Consider the following 16,500-nt stretch of genomic DNA (forward strand, 5'->3'; position numbering starts at 1 on the left):
AAATATTAAATAAATTATTTACAACTTGAAAAAATACTTTTTATCTCCATGCATCTTTATGTACAGAAATAAGACTCAGCATAAAAAGTGACAATTGAAAATTTAAAACCATCAGAACAAAAAGGTTCTGTTTTCTTATACAGAGGAATCAACTCATCACTCATGGTTGTGACTTGGCAGTGATTCTGATCTGATATCCTGTAAGAAAACAAAATAAAATAAAGTATTAGAGATAAAATCAATTCCTACATAGCTTTAATAAAATGTCAAAGAATAATCAAGGATCAAAAATGTTGTCATATTAAAAAAGATTTCTTATGAAAAATGCTAAAAGGTTTTCAGAGACAAAATATTACTTTGATTTGATTCTTTCTCGCCAGCTTTGGTTATATACCTACTGAGGGAGAAGACTACATATGCTCACACCTACTTCATAAAATTCTACTTAATAAAAAAGCAACAGTCATGAGAAATAATTTTCCTAACCAAATCTATGCAGTGGACATAATTAAAAACAAAGATTAAGTGGCTCAGTGTATTTATGATATACAGTTAATTTAGGATAATTAGTACCGAGGACATAATAATAGTAGCTACCAGTTAATAGGCAGCCACTATATGCCAGCATAGCATATTCCTTTTCCTAAAATCATTCTGGGACCTACTTTGAGAACTCTCAATTGCACTAAACAATAAAAACTTCACCCTCATTCATGTTGGTGATCTTAGCTTCAGCATATTATATCAATACATTAATGAACTTTGATGTACTGAATATACCATTGACATGAATCATTATCCATTTTTGAGTTATTGAGCTCATTCTGTAATAGGCTCAGAATACATCTGCATTTAACCATGCTTGATGTAGTGGTTCCAATAGAGTGTTAATTAAAAATGAGATAGTGACTTCATAGTTTTAGGGCTTGGTTTAGAGATAGGCATGTTTTTTATTAATTTATTTTTTTTATATCATTGTTCGTTTTTGTACCATATTTGATTTCTCCCCTCAGATGTAGCCTTCATAATTCTCCCACCACCAGGGCAACCATAATCCATAACCATAGTTCCTTGTGCTCTTCTCTCCCTTGTTGTGACCCCCTCCACCTCCCCCCACCCTTGTTGTATGCCACAGATCTATCATTTGCCTGCATGTTTTGTTTTTTTTCTTATCCTTTTTTTTAGTTTCCCTTAGAAATAAGCATTTTTAAAAGCATCTCAAGTACTTCTGAAACCCATTAAAGGCAGAAAATCAATGACTTAATGATAGCCGAAGAAATGCAGTTCCTCTGATCTACGTTAAGAGTACTTTTGATCTCCTCGCCTCCCTCTTGCTCTGGAAGTTTGCTTTATTGGCTGTTCACATTAGTGATCAATGAAATACCCTCTTTTCTATACCTCCTACCTTCTTCCCAAAATGCTGTTTTCCATCTTACCAAAAAATCAAAAATAAAAACTATATACCCTGACAAGCTGTTAAATTTGTACCCTTTCTCCCATTTCTACTTCACTTTTCAGAAGAATATTCAACTTGCTGCCTCCACAACCTCACCTCTGCAGTACCAAGCACTAGATTCTGGCTCTCCACAATATGAGCTCAACTCAGCATTTCTGCTTTCTCTCCCACCACGTGGTGCTCATTTGAACTAGGACCTTTTCCACAAGTTTCTAAAATTACCTCATCTATCTTGCTGTGAAAATCTTCCTTTCTAGCAATCTTACCAGTCCTCTGAATTCACTTCCAACACTACATGGTAAATAGAGACTTTCATCCAACAAGCACCCACTTTCTATCCTTCATTGAAAACTCACCCATATCCCATAGGGTTCTTTAATGATGACATCTATTTTACTTTCTCTAATATTCTGGTTCCTTACACATTTTTCTTTATCATTAAACACTGAATTCTTTGAGAACAGGATCTATGTCTCGCTCAACTTTATATCTGTACGATTATAATGACTATGCGCATAGTACATTCTCAATATTGAATTTATCTCATGCTAAATAATAACACTTTAATGCAGCCCTGTACACAGTGGTTCCACAATTAAGAACATTTTACTCATTTTTCTTGATAACGTTCTATTTCTCAAAGTTATGGTCTATGACCTAAAGATATTTTTTTAAATGCAAACCTGTAGTAATAATCTCTGGAGTTATGCTATGACATGTGCATTTCCATTTTCTTGCCGAAGTTTCTTTCGTTCTTCAGCTTCTCCTTCATATTCCCTGAAGTATTGTTTTCGAAGCCTTCAAAGAACGAAACATTCAATGGTCATAAAAGTTTTGTTTATCTGTATGTTGACAGAGCTTTTCAGCAGTACAGGGAATTCCTTTCCATGAGTCCTTACAAGCCATTAAGCACTATACATTAACCAAAACCTAAAATCAGGTATAACATATTCCCAATATTTTTGTAAATGGGATGCTCTTGTTTGACTTTATATGCTGACATTAAATAGATGTGCTTTGAGATGCAAATCTTCAGAAATCAGGAACACATCACATGTATATTTTTGCCCTAATACTTAGCATAGTTGCCATGCACAATTAAAGGAAGATGTTAGCATACGCTAACCAAAGGTTTGGTTAGATTTATGCTCAGACAAACCAATTTAAAAGATTGAAGTTCTAAACAAGCTTACAAAACTAGTTGAGTCTTATTTATTTCTAAATATAATAAATGGTTCCTTGTTTTATTTACTGCTACTTTCTATTAAAAACCTCAACGGTATAAACATTTCTTGGTGCTGTAAAAGCAGTTCTATTTTAGCAGGTCTTTAATCCATCCTAAACATTATTAAAATCAAAAAATGTTGTGGTGTTTGGGAAAAATTTGATATAAAAAACAGCACAGCGGTGGCTTAGTCTAGCCATTTGTAATGTGTTTAAAAATGCGAGGTGAATATGGGAGAAATGTTGCTACTTTGTTCATAAGAGTACAACAGTTTTTCCATACATTTACAAAGAAATTCTAAATGTTTCAACTTAAATCATTACAATTGAAGCAATTATTTCAAAACATCTTCCCTAACTGGCATTTTTTTTCTTTTATCTTTCTATGTCAAAATAATAATAGTTTATCTGAGAGTCTCTTTCCTAAATACTTTTGCCTACCTGGCTTGAAGTATGAGCAGACCAAAATAACTTCCATGATGTGCAAAACAAATTTAAATCACACATCAAACTTTATTGTATTATAAAACAGATTTTTATGTGTCATTTTATCTGATCTGCATTTAAAATAATAGTAAACAATGGCAGTAGATAACCCCTTGTTTCCTAAATGGCAGGAGTGGTAGATCATATATTCAATCCAGTTGTTAAAGTCATTTACCAAGACCTAAAATTAGAATAATGAGTCTATTGCTTTTCCCAAGCTCTAGTAGCTCATGAGTCATTACAGAGCCATTCATGTCCTCCCCCAACTTCCTTCACTCACTGACTTCTGTTTGACAGACAATGACATTTTAACATACCCACAGTGTCTACTACCTGGAACAGTCTAGTTCTAACATTCATTGGTCATGCAATGAATTATGTGATCACACAGACATGTGTTATTGTGAACACAGGTCAGATACTGCTGGAGTCAAACAGTAACAGAATTGTCCCTGCTTCCTACACCAAGCCATATAGAGGAAATGTGTGTGTTTTGTCTTTTAATAATTGAGTTCCCATATTGTACTTGATATAACAAAATTGGCATTAGCTCTAAGTCAATCAAAATAGTGCTATGAAATTCATCACTCAGAATTTTGCATTCTAATAGGATCTTTTCTTGACTACTTATTTGAAGCTCTTTTTGATTTTTAGCAACAAAATGTATCTTTGGCAACCTCCTATGAATCAGGCTTAATTAGCTTCTGGGAAACTTGCATAACATTAGTACCAGCGTTCTAAGATTTGGAAGTAACCATGAATATCGTATGGTTTCATTTAACATGAAAAAACTTCAATTTTTAAGTTTAAAAAATTTCTAGATTTTCTGAAAAAGGGCTTTAAGTATTGTTTAAATGTAGACAAAGTCTTCTTCATTTTGATCATAGTTTATGTTCTTTGTCAGTAAAGTATAAAGATCACATACCACCAATAGAATAATTCATCTGAAATATGACAGAGTACATTGTGATACACATATTGATAAATGAAGCCTAGCATAATTTCATTAGGAATTTCTAAGTTATGCCATACTTACAGGATTGTAATAACAACAGCAATAGCTGTGAAGCTCACAGCTGACACAAAGGCAGCTATGGCTGCCAAAGCAATTTTTGACAAATCACTGTCAATCATGCTGTGAGTTTTCATGGACTTTTCCCCACACCGTTCTCCAAAGTAATCCTGATGACATCTGTAAGCAACCCACATTTTAAAATTACAATCATTGAAAACAGTCCATATGGTTCTTACTTTCCAGGTCAAAAATAGCCATTAATTGTAACACTAAATAAATAGTCATGCATATAATCTTATTTCAAAATCATGAGACACAGAATGATTTGAGCCATAAATCTATTAGCATATAAGAACAAGTCGAGGTTAGTTCAGGTGTGATATTCCAAGAAGACACACCTTTTCATTTTGTGTTCTCCTTTTATGACCAACTGCTGAGTTCAGTGACTTACAATGTAGTGGCTACAGTCCACTATTGCTGAATATGCTACAGAATTGAAAGGAAGGAGACTGAAATAACAGTATGTGGAATTTAGATTTTTTTAAAAGAGGTTTTATAAAATATATATTATAAAATAGTTTGTGCTAGGAATTAGCAAACTATGGCCTATGGGTCCAATCTGACCATTTGCCAAGTTTTTGGAGGCTAAGAACTTTTTATATTATTACGAGGCTAAATTGAACTATTTACAAATACATACATAATCTTAACCTACAAAGCCTAAAATATTTATTACCTGGTCCTTTGAGAAAAAGTTTGCCAATCATTTGTTTAGACCTTGAAAAAATTAATGGTTCTCTAAGGCTAAGACTTTCAGGTATGCTGTTCACAAGCCAGAATTCTATATAATGTAAAAGAACTTACATGCATGTTACTGCTTCCAGGTGCTGTATATATTTACATTCTCCATGAATGCAGAAATTTTGAAATTCTGCATCACATGGATTTTTCTTCTTTCTGTTTCTTTTATTTTTTCCATCTTTGCCTCCCTTTTTCTTTCTTTTGGTTTTATCTGAAGTCTTTTTACTTTCCGCTTTGTTTTTCTTGGGCTTAATTACCTGTTCAACTGAAGAAAACAAGCTTAGATTTATTTATACCAGCGATGTGAGAGAAAAAAGTTCAGACAGTGAAATCACAGCCATATTGTCTCATTTCATATATAATTTCATCCATAGTAACTGGGCAAAACAAATATCTGTATTTTGGACACTTAAAATTCTGAATCCCTGTGTTATTAGTTTATTTGTGTTTTGAACTTCCTGGTATCACTGTTTGTATTATTGATAGTAACTATGTGGCTATGGAAATCCATGAACTATTTTAAATATTTCTTGAATTTCTAACATATACCAAGGACCTGATGTTGAATATATTGCTATTCACAAGATAGATGAAGAATTTGAAATTGATTGAAGATAAGTTAATTACAACAGACAGACAGGAAATGGTTGGGGTAGTACATTAAAGCCTATTGTTTTCCCACTGCAATATTCTCTTGGAAAAGTTAATGCCACTGATTTATGTGAAAATCTGGCATATTTGTTGATTTTATTTACTCAAATTGACTTTAGCCTCACTATCATAATTGGTAATTAGTGGGTATTATACTTGAGGGTATAGAAAACTGTGCATTACACCAATTTTCTTCAACTTCCAGATTCAACAGGCTATAAATTACTGACACATTCTAGGGTACTCATTTCTGTGGTCAATTAAAAAAAAATAGGAATCCAGAAATATTCATACTTGATTCACCTTAATGCTTCATATCCACAGGAATATTTGTTAGGTGTTTTAGTTATGCAAGATATAGTTTACTCACATGCTAAAGGTTGAGAGAAGGATTTTCCATGTTTAGAGCTGTGTATTTTATTATATGACTCTCTGAATAGGTTTATTTGCACAAGAATTTAGCAAACAGAGTCCAGTGAAAAGGGGAAAATACCATAATGCCATAATAACATTAGTCATAATGGTCCAAGCAGCCATTTAAGAGAAACCATTAGAAACAGAGTGAGGATATCAAAGACAGGACACTCTGATAAAGAAAAAAAATAAATATTATGAAAATTGTAGCAGATTATTAAAACAGCATCAACAATAGTTAAATTGGGAGCAATGTTTAATAGGTAGCTATGCAATTTTTATAGTGAAAATTTCCTCTGATGATAAGAGAACAGCATAATTTAGAGTAAGTCTCTAACAGAAACATTTAAAATGATTATTATGGCACTTTATCAGATTGGTCAAAAATTTTAGACAAATGTAAATAGTACAGTGATGACATGCTGTAACAGAATTAACATTTCATTATTTTATAATACACTGAAATTTTGAGTACTGACATTTTGAAATGTTAACTTAAAACATCTTCCAAAAATGAGAATTATAAATAGATGCTTTCTTAAACTTACAGAAAAGTACAAATGTGCAAGGAAGGGAAACAATGTTCACTAAAGTTCTTCCCACCTGCCACTCAGGCCAGTGACACTGTCTCTGGAATCACCTGCTCTCCCTTCACCATCTCCGGGAGCCACACTGATAGGGAAACTAGGGTCAAAAGAGGGTGGCTGTGTGCTGGGTCTTCTTCCATGTGGATGCTTCTGGATTAAAGCTGATTAACTGAAGGCTCTTCTGACTTCGAATTCCAAAGTTTTATAAGAGTGGCGAACAATACTTTGGTTCCTTCATTTTAAGCAAATGCTCTTTTTTTTTTTTTAAAGATCAGATTAACAGTAGAAAGTATGATCACTAATATTTAACTGACAAATGGGATTTGGGGCTAAGTAATAACTTTAGTAATATAAAATTCTTACATATTTATTCTTTATTCTTTCCAGAGGGTGGTATTAATTATTATTGTTAGTATAGTAGTAGTAGTAGTAGCTTTTCAACACCTAGTACTTAAAGGCTAAAGCTCAGGTGCCCCTTTCCTATTACTTTCCTCCATCCCTTTATTTATGTTAAAATGCAGCTAGTCTGGGGCCTCCCCGGTGGCGCAGCGGTTGAGCGTTGGGTTGCGAGGCTGCAAGCAGCCTCTGCAGCGCCGGTTCGCTCCCCAGCTGCTCCCCGGCCACTGAAGGAGGGTCCCACATGGTGTGCAGACCTCTCCTGCAGCCCGCTGCTCCCCTCAGCAGTGTATCTCGGTCCTTCTGCCTGCTCTGCTCCCTGCTCTGGCTCTGGTGAATTCTCTCACCCTCCCGCTTCTGACTGTACCCAGTGCTTGTATAAATAATAAATAAATCAATCTTAAAAAAAATAAAGTTATGACATGTGAGTTTAAAAAAAAAATGCAGCTAGTCTGTTCCAAGAATGGGGTCATGTGGCACAGCTGGTAAAGGAATAGTGGCTAGAACCAATCAGATTAGAATTTTCATTCTGGTTCAAGTGCTAGCTGACTGTAGAACCTAGGGTAGGACATTTAAACTTTTGAGATTCAGTTATCACGCCTACAAAATGACATTTCCTACTTAATAAAGCTGTTATGGAGATAAGGCTTAACAGACATAATTTTTTTTTTTTAAGATTTATTTATTTATTTATACAAGCACCCGGTACAGTCAGAAGCGCGGGAGGGTGAGAGGATTCACCAGAGCCAGAGCGGGGAGCAGAAGAGGCAGACTGACGAAGTACACTGCTGAGGGGAGCAGTGGGCGGCAGGAGAGGTCTGCACGCCATGTGGGACCCTCACCGGTAGCTGGGGATCGAACCAGTGCTGCAGAGGCTATGGGCAGCTTCACAACCCAGCGCTCAACCGCTGCACCACTGGGGAGGCCCACAGACATAAAATTTTTATTAGAGGGGCCTCCCTGGTGGTGCAAGGGGTTAAGACTCAGCACTATGAAGCTATCAGCAACTACTCCAGCTTGATCCCAGGCCAGAGAGGTGACCCACATGGCACAGCAGACCTCTCCTCTCTCGCCCTCTGCTCTCCTCAACAGTGTATTTCAGTCAATCCACCTGTTCTGCTCCCCACTCTGTCTCTGGTGAATCCTCTCACTCCCCACACCTCTGGTCTGTACCCCAGTTCTTGTATGCATACATAAATAAATCTTTAAAATAAAAACCTTTTATTAGAGCTCTAGACATACAACATGCGCTCACATATAGTCAGTTTGTAGCTTACTTCGCAGGTATACAACAGAAATACACACAGAAAGCCACCAGAAGGCCTGGGAGAGGCTTTCTTTTGAAGCAACTCTGTTCATACAAACACATCTCATAGGCTACCTGTTCACCTTATCCTCTACTCACCTCTGATTGAATCATCTACAATATAGCCAGATATTTGTGGTTCGTTATCATACTCTTCTGAATAGTCATAGTCGATGCCTGAGGACTGTTCGCTACCAGAAGGCATTTCACTCACAGTGGAAATTTTGCCTCCTGAGGACATCTCACTTCTTGATGTAACCTCAAATCCATCAGCACTGTGATCTCCAGAAAATGGTTCCCCTTTCTCAGAAGAGGTGTCATTGACCTCCAATCCAGCAGCATAATGGGCTATGGGAGAAAGAAAAGACAAGAAAAGAGAAGGTAATACAGAGTGCCTGTCTCAATAGTCAGCTGTATTCAGGAGAAATGTTTGTCTTCTGATACCAAAGCAGTTATTGCACATGTGCTATTGTTTGTGATTGAGTCACTTATGAAAGCAACTTCACATTTTGCCAACAAGCAAACTCAGCTGTTCCAATTACAGAGTTTCTTTCATCAAGGATTTCTTTTCCACAGATAGTCTACATTCATTTCCACACCAAAAAATACTGCTCAACAAGCAAATTAATCTAAGAGAATTACATAAGAGGTAAAGCCTAAATGTTCCCATCATCCAAATATTCTCATCCAAAATGACTTGTGTCTGCTGGAATGCTACCTGTCCCGATTTAATACAGATTCTAAACATAAACATCACTTCCTTTACAACTGCTCACATTTTAAAAAGAGTATGTATATAAAATGTGAAAAGCAATTTAATGGTAGTGGGTAATCATTCTTATTGTAATATTGACACATTTTCACTGTTTTATAGTTTCATCATTATTGTTAGGTAGAGGAGAAGTTGGGTACTAGGTGGGATTAGGGACCCAGAGTCTCAAGTCTCGGCTTTATCTTTCAGGTCTCAGTTAAACGGTGTTAACGTCCCTGTGGGACCGATTGAGTCCCTCTAGGACAGTAAAGATAAAATCACTGGACAGAGGAGGTGAAGAATTTAGGCAGGGGCTGCACTCCTGGCTCCAGCTCCAGCACTTAACTCCTCTACTCTGCAGAAATCACTTTACTTCTCTGGAACACTTCGTCCTCTTTTAAAACAAAGAGTTTAAAGCTCACAAGATCTTTAAAGTCTCCTTCAGCTACAGTTGGTCAAAGTACATTATTTTCTCCAGCACCTGCACTTTCAGACCAGCCTGCTTTTTTCTACTTCCAAGGGAGTAACCTAAGGGAGGGAGCATCTCAAGGATCTCAAAAGGGACAAAGCTGGAGGTGCCATAGGGCGCTTGCTTTCTTTTCTTTCCTTTTTTTTTTTTTTTTTTTTTTTTTTTTTTGAGAAACAACAGCAAAATTCAAGAAGCGGCAGCTTCTGGCCGCTGGGCCGCCCAGAGCTGCGAGGTCCTCACCTGAGCCGATGATCAAGAGCGACAGCACCACGGGCGCCGGCGGCAGCAGCGGGGCTCTCATTGGTCCCTCGGAGCGGCGGCGTCGCGGTCTCTGGGGCAACTCGGCCGGGAGCTGCTTGCTGGAGGAGGTGATGGAAGAGGGGGGACCAGAGCGAGTATGTGGCTGCGCTCTCAGGCCCGGCCGGGCTCCGGCGCTGAAGGCAGCGCGGGAAGCTAGCCTCGGGATCTCCGGGCTCCTACTGGGGCGCAGGCACAAGGTGTGAGAACATTCCCGAGGCGCGGCGCGCACCTGCCGCTTTATAGGCCGGGCGGAGACCCAGGCATGGCCCGTGACGTCACGGCCGCGGCCGTGGGTGGGGCGCCCCAGGGTTACTACCCCAAAACCGCACGGGGAAGGCAGGCGCCCCACCTCCCTTGAGCGGAGAGAGCCGAGGGAGGAAATGGAAATCCAACCCCTAGTTGCAAGCAGAAAAGATACTCAGCGGCATTAGAGAGCAGAAGTGGACTTTGTTGGATTTGATAGTGATAGTGTTTCAATCTATGTGAAAAATCTCTGTACAGTCTTTGGTTGACCGTAATGCAACAGGCAGGGGTTAATTATATAAGTTCCCTATTAAGATGTAAAAGTACTTTAGGATTAAGAGTGACTGATATCATTGACAAGGATAAATGAAGTTCATAGAATGACTGGAGGTGTTGTTTTATTTATGATAGGCTCATATCTCAACAAGGGCCCTTTACCAGGACTTCTGTGCAGTGATCAGAATTGCAAACCACCTTACTCCCTAATTCTTTATGTGACCCAAGGCCCTCATCAAAATTAGTATTTATAGGTCTTTTATTACTGCTGAGCTACACACTTAAAATATTACCGACTTCATCTCTCTCAATAACCGTGCTGGGTCAGTATCATTTTCCCTATTTTACAAAGAGGACAAAGGCATTTTCAGAAAGCAAGAACTTTTCACAGCTGGTCAAGGCAGAAGCCAAAGGGATTTGCGTTCATCTGGCCCTAAATCTCTCTTTTCACCCTGATTAAGGAATTTAAGCTAAAGGGTTCTTTGAAAAGAGACTTGCTGGATAGAACAATACATAGCCTAAGGGAATAATCTCTATTGATAGTTTATAGGCATTTGGATGAGGGGTGGTGCTCACACCTGTTTTTCTCAAATCCCTAGATAAAAGGGACACCTATGAGGACCCATTTAGAATCTAGCAGTTAATCTTGACAAGTATGGGAATTGAAGAGGGAGGGAGGAACTGCTTAATTTGACTTTGATGTAGAGACAACTCCAGAACCAGCTTTCTCTTGACTTGAGGAAGAAAAAAAAAAAGCATTGTTCTCTCTCTTTAAATGTTACCTCGTCCCTAAAGATAAATATCTCTTCCCTGATTGTTCCAGTAAAACTGCCTTTTTTGGGAATGTGGATCACAGTGCTTCTCTCCTAATACTGAGAAACTTTAAAAACTACTTACTACTCAATGGTATAAAGTGGCTGGTAGACTAAATAGCATACACTCGGTAGATGGAATAAAGTCATGAATCATGCCTTCTCTCCTATTCAGCATTTGTTGAGAGCATATTTACTGTAATCCTCTATTATTTTTATATAGGGGTAGTAGATGGGAGATTAAATGATGAAAAACTCCATGCTCTCCAAAATCTCAGTATGATATGGGCCAGACAGGTAGAGAAGTAACTGTTACATTAGAGAATAAAAAAGTTCAGAATGCCCTGGAAAATGAGGATGCAGTTTAATTTTTCCCATGTGTATTATGAAATATTTTGTGAAAAGATGGAGAGACCAGTGGCCTGCCCAGCAGAAAGTTTAAATAGAAAGAAGACCTGATGACAAGGTATGACTGAAGGTGGCAAACAAGGGTAGAAAGATGGCACTGCCCATTCCGGAGGGTGGCAGGGGCCTGCAGAGTCATCATTTTTGTTGGATGAGGTGATTGTGATTCAGACATTCAGAGCCTTGCCCTTAGATTTCAAAAGATGGTGGATTTTGTTTAGAGTTCAGACTGTCAACCCTATCTTGTTGCATCTTTCTGATCTTTTTGTTTTAGGCCTGTTCTTACCATTTTTTTTTTTACTTTTTCTTCTTATTGAGGTGAGTGCAAATTGTGCATATCTGTCATCAGAAATGTTTCACTTTCTGTCTGAAGTGGAAGTGTCCTCTTTACACTGGAAATTGCTCAGTCTTTTCCAAGTGAAAATTTAGAAGGTGATAATTTGCATTGTTCTGGAATATAACATTGCATCATGCATGATGAAGGATAGCTAATGGTTAGTGTGAACTTTAGATTCAGCCAGTTGGGTTTTTACATATACATTCTACCACATACTATGTTCTAACTATTTGAAGTTTTATTTATTTATTTATTGTTGCATGGAAGTACTGGGGTATAGGTCAGAGGTGTGGGGGGTGAGAGGATTTACCGAAGGCAGAGTGGGGATCAGAACAGCTGGATTTACTGAAACACACTGCTAAGGAGAGCAGTGAGAGGTGAGACAGGAGAGGTCTGCTGTGCTATAGGTGGGTTAGCTACCTGGCCAGCGATCTAATGCACTCTGTAGCAAGTGATAGTGCTGAGACTAAATCCCTATGCCACCAGGGATGCCTCTGTTCTGACTATTTGAAAGACTCAAATACCCCATTGAAAATAGGAATAAAGACACTTGCCTGCTGTTCTCAAGTGAGGTAAAATATATAAACAAGTAACACAAATCCTAGTATATGGCAAATGTTCAATAAATAGTAATTATATTAATCCTGACATTATGATAATTACATTAATCACATTGAAGAACTAGTAACTTAAAAAAGGAGCTACTTACGAAGTAGTCTTCCGAATCTCAAGCCATGAACTTTGTACCTACTTCACATTAAGACTAACAATTTTGAACATTTTATGGTGCATCATAAGGTAAAAAGGAGCATCATCATAATTGCATCATAATGAAGCATCCCTGATGATTCATGGCATTCTAGAATATATGCCTGAAAAGGAGACAAACCTCATTTAAGTGCAGGATTCTTTACATTCTGAATGCTAAACTGAGACAAAGAGGAAAGTTTTCAAGAAATTCAAGTATAGTTGCAACTGTTTATCTTGATAAATTGATGGTTCTCTTACCTCATATGAGATTCAGGATAGCTCTAAGGGCAAATGCTCTTGCTAACCACATAGTTTGATGTCTAATATCTGAATCCCAATAATATTTTATATAGAGTGGGAAAAATTTAACTAGACTCTGCTAAAATGTGTGCTATAGAACCAAAAGTGTGATTATGTGTTTGTTCATATAATTTATCTTGCATTTTTATAGATAGTACCAGAGTCTAAATATTATATCATGGTTATTTTTATGAGTCAACATGAATCTCAAACTACAATTAAGAAAATCTCCAATGCATAAGTAATATTGCCTGTATTATTAACAAATACATTTGTGCCACACTTTCCACCTTGGAATTTATCCATACTAAAGAACATATTATTTCTATTTCTCTCAAAAATAGGCCTTAACTGAACTTGATTTCTGAGTACCTTAACATACTAGTAAAATCAAAGTACTTGCTTTGTGTTCTTGACATGATGACTTTTGCAGAGTCAGGATAGCAGATGGAACTGAAGGCAAATAGATAGCACCAAAAAATGAATCCTCTAGGTAGTTCATTTATTCACCATATTTTGAGAAGTAGGTACTCTTTGAGGCACTGGGAATAGAACTTCGAATAAGTCATTGTACAACAGGGTGGTCCCCAGGAAAGGGGGAGGTTCCAGGTTCCCTGCCCCACCCAGGGAAGGGTGGGGCTCAGTGGGGGAGGGGAAAGAAGAAGCTGGAGAGGAGCCTGGAGAAGGAGGAAACAGGATGAAGAACAAGGAGACCTGGAGGAGGCACATGGAGCAGAGAGACACGTGAAGAAGGTATGTTTATTTCTTGGTCCTGGACTGGTGGAAACAGATGTGGGTGAGAGACTACTGGGGAAGTTATCAATGGCAGTGTTCATCTTGATTTTGCAGCTTTTGTCCCAGATGTGCTGGACCCCTTCTGCCCCTTTTCAATGGGTCCCCACCAGGAGTTGCCTTAGACTTGTGGCAGACTTTCGGGCCTCAGTGGCTCTTCTTTGGGCCAACCCTGTTTGGGTGGACATTTACCAACGAGGGGATGGGTAACTTTGGGTGCTTGATTTGGTCAGAAGAAAAATGATTTGTTATATAATATGAAAAACTAGAAACATAAGTAGAACTTGCAGAAAAAGGAATTGGAAATGTAGTTATAAATTTTGTAAACATTGTGTGTCCCTCAGTATTCTTCCTGATATCAGTTATTTTGTCTTAAATCTGAATTTTTGTACTCTGAAATGATTTTACCATTTAAAGAAGATGTAATTTCACTCTAAGTTTTCTTCCCTTTAATAAGAATTTCCCAAATCATTTGTTTTGGTTGTTTCTCAAGTTACTGTTCCAAGATATCTTTAACGACTAATTGATAGATAATTATGGAATCCTCAAACATTACTTTGTGTGACTAAAAGGAAATTCTTGAAATTTCAATGGAACAATTTATTTGAGGTTATCCTGATACTGTATTTTTTATCTATTCCATGATAGAAAAAAAGGTTTAAAGGATTTTTTTAAATATAAAATTGTTGAAATGGTTCCATCTCAAAAATAGTATTTACTAAAATTCTTATGTTTATTGAAATAGAAAAAATAGAAACTTTGAAGATATGTTTTGCCTGGGATGACATCTATCAAGAAAGTCATACAGTTATTTTACTGTAAGATAGATTAGCATATGAAAACCTTAAAAAAAAATCTGTTAAATTTTATGGTTCTAAATTTTCCCAATTTGAAAAGCTGAAGATAAACCTACACTAGTTTATAAAATACACTTCATTTTATTTCCCTTACAACAAAATTGCAATCTTTATAGAACAATTAGTTTCAATGGTGTTTTCCAGGGACATAACTAAAACTTTATTTCTGCATTCTTATCCTATAGAGGACTACAAAGACATACTCATACATGCACACATGCGTACATACATACACACACACAAGAAAAAAGAATAATGTAAATGCAAGTTAACAATTTTAGAGAATCCATTATTTTTAAGAGTAAAACAAAGAAAATTATATAGGTAAATACATATTGACATTTAAAAATGTAAATAAATTAACAAAATGGTGTATGCCAATGACATTTTTAAATAATATATAAATAATATAAATTTCCCAAATCATTATGGGATGTTTATATATGTGCTAACAATGTTTATCTTTGAAAAAAATAAGCCAGTTAAAAAAAAACCAGTTGGGCCTTCCCTGGTGGCGTAGTGGTTGAGCCCTGGGCTGCGAAGCTGCCGGCAGCTTCTGCAGTGCCTGATGGATCCTGGCCACCGGCGAGGGTCCCATATGGTGCGACAGACCTCTCCTGCCACACCCTCTGCTCCCCTCAGCAGTGTATTTCTTCGTCAGTCCGTCTGTTCTGTTTCCCTCTCTGGCTCTGGTGAATTCTCTCACCCTCCCACACTTCTGACTGTACCCAGTGCTTGTATAAATAAATAAATAAATAAATAAATCTTTAAAAAATAAATAAAATTTAAAAATTTAAAAAAAACAGTCTATACAAGAAGATGATATTCCAAGTAAACTGATTTGACATGATTGCTGCAATCATGTACGTCATCTTTTCCAATATGGATGTCAGCTTTGAAAAATAGTGATCACTTAAGTCATCTGTTTTTCCGTACCATCTCTTATCCTTGTACAGTTTTTTTGCTCCCACATCTATGCTTTGTGGTGCAGTGATAGAATGGAATGGAATGGTTAAGTCTACCACCAGAGGTTGAGACTAGTAGATTTTGGTACAGCTCTTTTTCTTACCACCTGGGGTAAATTAATTAAATGCTTTGGGCCTCTCGGTTTCTCATCTCTAAAAGAGAAGATGATGGTAGCAATGGTATTAAGTCATTGGTTCTTGTGAGGCTTAAATACTATCAATAATACCTGTAAAACACTTGGGACACATATATCCTTTTATAAGTATTAAAAATATCTCAATTATTATTCTTAAATCAATAAAGTACTAGGAAATCAAATGAAAACATTTCCATACACATCTGTGGATAAATAGGTAAATTTTTTATAACTGTTTTTGTAACTGAAGAACCTCTGCTGACTGTCACAGATAAGCCTGTAGGAATTCAACACTTTTTTAGAACGATAAAGGCAACAAGAGTGAGCTCTCTTATTAAGATATTTTTTCAAATAGTTTGCATTGCTGACTCCAAAGACATGACATTTCCGGAGGATTTTATAATCTCTAAATTCTATATAAAAGATGTTTTTCTCAGGTTTTTTTTAAGCTGTGCAATATTTTTCTACTGCTTGATGTTACCTACTATAATTTCCTAAAGCCATTTCTGCTATTGATGCATTGTTTATTACTGAAGTTTCTTCTTTTACCATAAACTAAACCAGCTGACACCAAAGCAAGTGGATAAGCTAATTTTCATTTCTAAGTACCATATCAAAAATATTATCACAATCTTTGCTCAATTTCCAATCTCACGATTAACAGAGCCCTAATATTATTCAGAATGGCAATATACCCAGCTAATGTATGACATTTCCCAAGTGTCTTGAACATGACGTCGATCATGTGACTAAGTTCTGCCATGAGAATG

The 16,500-nt window shown here is 36.9% G+C and overlaps 1 protein-coding gene across 1 annotated transcript; it reads right to left on the reverse strand.

The window, feature by feature from the left end:
- Nucleotides 1-2,061: 2,061 nt before the first annotated feature.
- Nucleotides 2,062-9,857, reverse strand: AREG (amphiregulin; the record flags this gene model as incomplete). Its single annotated transcript, XM_084233729.1, has 5 exons — nt 2,062-2,254; nt 4,203-4,358; nt 5,046-5,247; nt 8,436-8,684; nt 9,797-9,857. The coding sequence occupies 5 exons, from the start codon at nt 9,855-9,857 to the stop codon at nt 2,161-2,163; spliced, it is 762 nt and encodes a 253-aa protein (XP_084089855.1). The 3' UTR covers nt 2,062-2,160.
- Nucleotides 9,858-16,500: the final 6,643 nt, after the last annotated feature.

The sequence above is a fragment of the Talpa europaea genome (assembly GCF_964194135.1).
Source record: "Talpa europaea genome assembly, chromosome: 5".
NCBI classification, from domain to species: Eukaryota; Metazoa; Chordata; class Mammalia; order Eulipotyphla; family Talpidae; genus Talpa; species Talpa europaea.